Source organism: Oryza glaberrima, chromosome 11 (assembly GCF_000147395.1).
Source record: "Oryza glaberrima chromosome 11, OglaRS2, whole genome shotgun sequence".
Taxonomy (NCBI): Eukaryota; Viridiplantae; Streptophyta; class Magnoliopsida; order Poales; family Poaceae; genus Oryza; species Oryza glaberrima.
Genome location: NC_068336.1, coordinates 16,613,452 through 16,620,410, shown reverse-complemented (window position 1 = coordinate 16,620,410; position 6,959 = coordinate 16,613,452). Strand labels below are relative to the sequence as shown.

Below are 6,959 nucleotides of genomic sequence, written 5' to 3'. Positions count from 1 at the left end.
TTGCATACATCACTATTGCACCACAACTTGTGGAGTTTCATCTAGTTTATATTAAATAACATATGCCATTGTTGCCGCTGCCTTGCGCCTCTCTCCCCCTATACTCAAACTTGCTTCATGGTACCGCTACTATATAAATCTTAATTGGTGATGGTTGGAAACCCCACAAAGGTGTCGGATTTCCTAAGCAGCAACTATAAGGCGAAGGCGACACATATATAGAGGGGAAATAGGTGCTGGTTCCGGTGCTGGTTCAGAACTAACACCTTTAATTAATTTGAGGTTCCACAAATAAAAAAAGCAGCTCGATGCATTGGCTCGAATCAAGCAGCTCCCCTTCACCCGATCAATCAAAGAACATCCAAGAACACTAAGAACACTAAGAATGGCCCGACATCGTGGAGGGCACCACTGCCGCAGCCATCGGGGGTCGGTAGCCTGTCGCCGCACGCCGCCGCCGCTGCCTCTCTTCCCGTCGGATCTAGCGGAGGGGAGGTCGCCGCTGCCACGAAAGGCATGTTCTTGTTGTGCACCATCTCCCACAGGTCAGTGTCCATGTCGAAGGCGCAGGTGCCCTTGTCTTCTTGCTACTGCTGCGGCTGCACCGATGCCAACAAGAGGATGTAGGAGCCGATGAGGGCGTACGGCGTGACGTGCACACTACTGGAGAAACCATCTTTGATCGGTCGACCCAAATCCACAATAGTCCCGGTTCCATTAAAAACTGGGATTAAAAACGATTTTTTACTTCCGATTTATAAGAGGAACAAGACTAGTTGATTTGACTAAAAATCATCTTTAGCCCTGGTTAGTAACACCAACCGGGACTAAAGATCATCAGACCGGTTAGTCTCAGTTGATTCCATGTCAGGCCGTGTCAGGACCCTAGGATCTTTAGTCCTGGTTAGTAACACCAACCGGGACTAAAAACCTAAATTTAGTCCCGGTTGATGTTACTAACCGGGAATAAAAATCAAAACGCACTATATAATCCCTACTACTTATCCTCTTTTCCTATCCATACAACAAACTCCTCCCTCTATCTCTTTTTTTCTCTCTAACTCCTTACCTCTTTCCTTCCTCTAAGCCTTCTCTTTCCTTTTTTCCTTCACAGTGAAGAAGAAGCGGCGGAGCGGCACGAGGAGGAGGCCGGGCGGCGGCCGGCGCGGGGGGCCGCGCGGCGGCGGGCGGCAGTGCGGAGGGCCACGTGGCGGCGGCCGGCCGGCGCGGAGGGGAGGAGGGGAGGCGGCAGTGGCCGGCCGGCAATTTTTTTTTTAGAATTTGTGATTTATTGCATGATCCTGTGATGTATTTGATTTGCATGTGTTATGAATATGTGATGTATTTGTGATGAATTTTGTAGAAATTGTGATGTAATTTTTTAAGAGTTTGTGATGTATTTGGAGATGATCTATTTCAGGATTTGGAGATATTCTGTGATCTGTGATGATTTGGATCTGGGATTTCTTGGGTATGATTTAGGGTGGGGTGAAATCAATATTCAATGTTAAAAACAATGAAAAAGAGAGAAAAAAAAGAAAAAAGATCTTTAGTGCCGGTTGGTAACATCAACCGGGACTAAAGATGGCTCCATCTTTAATCCAGGTTGGTGTTACCAACCGGGACTAAAGATCGATCTTTAGTCCTGGATATTTGAACCGGGACTAAAGATAATGATCTTTAGTCCCAGATTCGTAGTCCCGGTTAGAAAACCAGGACTATAGGGGATTACCAACCGGGACTACAAAGCATTTCTCCACCAGTGGCACCTTCGGCGGGTCGAGGAACACCAGCGTGTTGAGGCAGCATAGGAAGACAGGCGGTGACGGTAGGCAGCACCACACGATGCAGAGGAGATCGTCGAGGATGAAGAACCATGGCCAATCTAAGGATGCTTGGTGCCACCTCGCCACTTGCCGCCGCCCGCCGCAGCTACTGCCTCCCCTCCCGCCGGACAGGGCCGGTCCTGGGTTTTTGGGCCCCAGGGCAAAAACTTATATGGAGGCCCCTATGTATATATATACATAAACTAATATATATATATTTATATAGTCATATAAACCCACAACATTTAATATTCGATGTGATAAAATTATCTATATATAATATTTTAAAACTTCAAAAAGAAATAAATAGAAGTAGCGAGCAGAGAAGGCGATCGGCGGACGATCGACACGAGCGTGGCTACTAGCGAGCCACGATTTGCCGACTTGCTGTTTCCGTTTGCGAGATGCCGAGAAGTCGAGAAGTTGCTGAGAGCGCAGGAGCAGCGAGCGACGTGACGTGATCGAGGCGGCACGACGCGAGTGGCGTGATGTGATCGAGGCGAAGCAAAGGGATCTAGTCAGATGAAGATCGCTTCGGATTCGTTGAAACAGGCCTGATGATGGACTAAAATTCATTTTCTATATTGGACTATTTAGCTATCTAACTTAATATAGACCCATGACACATGAACTAAAATTATACAGTACGTAGTATATATACTATATGTGTATATAGGGGGCCCCTAGATTTTAGGGGCCTCGGGCAGCCGCACGGCCTGACCCCCCTAGGGCCGGCCCTGCCGCCGGATCTGGTGAGGGGGAAGGCGCTGCCGTTGCCGCCGCCGCCTCCCTCCTGTAGACGCACACCGCTATCACCGCCTCCCCTCCTAGGGCTCTGCCGCTATGCCGTCGACGCCAAGTCAGGGGGTGAGAGGGAGAGAGAGAGAGAGAGAGTGGAGGAGAGGATAAGGACAAGAGGCCACCGGTTCGGCTCAACTCGATTTTAGGGGTGCTTTTTTTTGAAAAAACCGACACCTATAGTATATTGTAGGTGCTAGTTTTTCATTAACTGATTCCTATAATATATTTAAACGTTTCGGTTTTTTAATAAAATCGACATCTATACTATACCTGTAGGTTTTTCTTTAGAACTAGCTCTTATAGTTGCTTAAAGGTGTCGGTTTTTGTGTTTTTAGCCCACAGAGATGGTAAATATGTACCGGTTTTAGCACTTCCGACACCTATAGTGCCGGCCACTATGTGCCTTTTTTAGTAGTGTACAAAATTTCTTGCCTCTATCGCGGTAAAAAGTTTACGACCTGTTCTCTCCATCTCCACCTAGTGATTCAGTCAACTAGTAATGTTTCTACCATTATATATTTTTCATGATGTTCTCTCCATCTCCACCTAGTTATTCAGTCAAGTAGTAATGTTTGTACCATTTTATATTTTCATGGTTGTCGTGATGTTCAACGGCGAGCGGTGGCCTACACCCCTCAACACCGCAGGCTCTGGCAGCATGGCGGTGCTCGCCCCTCGGCAGCGTGGATCCGGCGGTGGGGCCGCTGGTTGGTGGTGCGACGTGGATCAGGAGGCACGGCGAGGATCGCTAGGGTGGAGGTGGGGTCGCCGGCTGGGTGCGACGGCTTCGGCAATTTTTCTTGATTGTTGATGTTTATTGATGTTTGATTGTCTCGGATTTGATCTAGATGTGTTGTTTTTCTTGGGATTATTGATTATAGTTATGTGTTCATGGATTTGAGGCATCATTTTGGGATCATGTGCGCCTCAAAGGTGTTGGTTCTGGAACCGGTAATTTTGACTAGGGTCATCAGTGCTGCCTTCTTGGTGCCGGTTGGAAAATCTTGCACCTATGGCGGTTTCCCAACCGACACTAACGATGTTTTCTGTAGTAGTGGTTACTAGCGAGTGTGCGATGGAGAAGGGGTATTCTATCATCCCTATCATTGGTACAGAGCTGCCAAAGAGGCCAGATTCGATGCCTTCCAGGGTCATGTGGCTAGATATGGTAGTACCTGGCTTGGCATGATCAGGTTTGGTCTCTAGGGCATTGGTGACTTGGTGAATTATGGGTTTCAAGCAAAGAGGTAGCGAGCTGGAGTTGACATAGGTTCCTGGCTAGGGAAGTCGACAAAAGTGGAGGAGGTAAGGACGCATCATTGTTGGAGACAGGCCATGGCTAGCATCGGCAACCCAAATCTGGGGGTGGTGATGACCGTGAAAAAATAGGAGCGATGAAGCCAACAACTATATGGAGGAGTGTCCAGAGCCGAGTCTTGTGGGTGTTGACATGCCCGACAAGGCGGTTGGATCAAGTGGCCACCAAGCAAGATTGAAAAGATCCCACAAGGAGATTCTCTGGCAGTGACACATGGAGAGCTCAGAGCTATGTTGGTGCATCAGAACCAATGCCCTCCCTATTCACATCGCTAGATCCAGTTGGCCAAAGACACATAGTGTTATCGTGAACGAGGTGGGCCCTAGGGGTGGTAACAGATGGACCAGCTAGCGACACGGCCTGTACATATCTGCTCCAAAGGGGTGGTAAGGAGGAATGGCACAATGTAGGTGTCTAGTGGTGGTGACTGAAGGCCTGGCCGACGGCATGGCTTGTCTCATGATGTGCTTCGGAGAACATATCCTATAGCCAGCGCTACTTCACCTATTCGATCTATAGATTTGAATAAACATGACTGGATGATGTGGATGAATGGAGATGGTTGGTTACGTTGGTAGATAACACAAATGAGCGGATTGATTTAGTTTACAAGAATTTACCACATTTGTGTAGAAGAGTTGGTGAACGCGTGTGAGTGCTGGGTATGGGTGGGCAAAAAAAAATCGAGACCGAAAATTTCCACGTTTGGTTAGGAAAGCTGGGGTATGCATGGGAGCATTGGGTAGGGAGTGGCAAAAGAAACCCAAACCAGACATAGAAAGCTGAAATGGGATCATCAGTTCCTAGTTCGGTCTTAGGTTTGAGAAGATAGATTGCTTATTCGGTAATTTTGGTCAATTGCATCGGGTACCCAAACTACCCTATGCGTGAACAGTATCATCACCTCCTCGTCTTTCTTTCGCTCCTTATTAAGTCATACCATCGCCTTCGATCTATACCCTATATGTGAACATTATCCTTATCTCATGTTTCTTTCACTCCTTATTAAGGCATACTGCCACCTTCGATCTCTCATTCACCAACACCATTTCTAGTCTCCATTCCATCATCCGGCCTCACCCATCCACCATATAGAAGACCCCTCTCCTCCCTCGTTAGATTCCATCTCGAGGAGTGCATCTCCATGGATTTCATCCGATGCTGACTGTCCACCAAATAGCCCTTCCCTAGCTCTTTGTATGGCTGGCCCATGGCCGCCACCTGAAAGGCGCTTACTCTGGGCCCGTCCGACATCTCTATCCCATGGTCTCCTGGTTCCACGCTTGTCGTCTAGCATAGTCACTTCAATGTGGCCAAAGACTGAGAATGAAAGAAATCTATGGGTTGCTAAATTGTTTGTACCAAGGTCGGTTGTCATTTTCGAAGGATTGAATTACCCAGTCCAATATCTTGGCCTAGACCAAATGCCCACCCCTAGTGCTGGTTGGGTGTTTGGGGGCGTGCCGTATAGTAGTCAAACTAAAAACATGGAAAGTATGAGCCAAAATTTAACATTTATAGCACGTACATATGAGTTATTGACTAATGATCCATAAAAGCTGAGCTTTCAAATGTACATGCCTTTACAAAACTTTAAAAGAAACTGATGGTGGTGACAGTGTGATCGACTCAACTCAAACTAGGACTGATGGGAAGCAATGCTGCAGAAAATTAAACCAAAGCAAATGATACATGTGCGGACATGCAAGCAGGGTGCATCCCCACAAAGCAGTACGCAATTACACATGCATCGATCCCCTTAGGTGGGCTTTGGAGCATTCCTTGGAACGCATTTCCTGAATACGTTCCCAAACCTCCTGGATGTGCTTCTTGATGGCCTTCTGTAGGTCGTCAACAAAATCCAGGGACAGGTCGTCCAGGTTCATGCGACGGCCGGACATGAGGTCCCAGATGACGAGCTTGATTTCCATCTCACGGGTGGTGCGCTGCAGCTTCTCCATCTTCACCCGTGCGGCAGCGATCTTCTTCTCGAGGATGGCCTTCTCGTTGACCGGCATCGTTGCCTACACAAAGCTAGTAATAGGATCAATCAATCTCTGGCTATCTCTATGCTTGGTGTACTAGATGCGGTGATGCTGTGAGAAAAGAAAGCAACTGAAGTGCTCCTTTTATAACCACATTTGGATAACGAAGAAGGAAGTTATTAAGTGCAAAGATATGATATCATATCCAAATCAATTGCAAATAAAGTATAATGAATATATACTTAAAATACTACATACTCTCGTTGTTTCGTAATATTTGTCAATTTGGACTGGCATGATATTACTTTCGCAAGTATCAAAAGAGATCAACTCTTTCTAGTCTGAAGTGCCTATTGTGCTCAGGAGCCACAACTTCAATTCTAAGGATGATAAAAAGGAGAAGTTGATGGTATCCGCCTTTAGAGGGGGTGAGAAACGTGCCAAGGAAAGAAAAGATGACCCGAAGAAGGCCACTGAACTTGCCGGACCAAAATTCTTTGCAACTGATGACTGCCCAAAAAAGTTCCAACTTGGCAAAGCATTTTTGCTGGATCATGCACTTGATGATGGTTCATGGGAGATGAGAAGTTACACAAATGGTAAATGGACGCCAGCAAGAAAGGCCTAACTAATTTAACAATTCGATCACCGCCTGACTTCTTCACCGACGAAGGTTTCTTCTGGCTAGATTTCGCTGATCTGCACGCCATCTATTGTCACGAAAAGATGGACATAAACTTTCTCAGTGCATTGTGCCTGTGAGTATGAATGCATATTTATTACACAAATAAATTGATAAAGCATGTGATTAATATTAACAAACTGATTTTATAGGATGCAATACATGGATGCTGAGAAGACAAAGCAATCTATCGTATATCTAGATCCAACAAGGATCTGTCAAACATAGCATACCATGACGCTATCACCAAATTCCGAGCAGCTCAAGAACAAGACGCCTGAAGAGATAATGGAATATAAGAAGGGATTGAACAAGCAGAAACTGATTACTATCGCACGGTACATTGG

The 6,959-nt window shown here is 46.4% G+C and overlaps 1 protein-coding gene across 1 annotated transcript; it reads right to left on the bottom strand.

Annotated features, from left to right (window-relative positions):
• Nucleotides 1-5,684: 5,684 nt before the first annotated feature.
• Nucleotides 5,685-5,963, bottom strand: LOC127754291 (uncharacterized). The gene has a single exon (XM_052279772.1). The coding sequence runs from the start codon at nt 5,961-5,963 to the stop codon at nt 5,685-5,687; it is 279 nt and encodes a 92-aa protein (XP_052135732.1).
• Nucleotides 5,964-6,959: the final 996 nt, after the last annotated feature.

What these genes read in the sequence shown, in the direction of transcription:
- LOC127754291 (XM_052279772.1), bottom strand. Translation starts at nt 5,963, where the DNA reads ATGCCGGTCAACGAGAAGGCCATCCTCGAGAAGAAGATCGCTGCCGCA.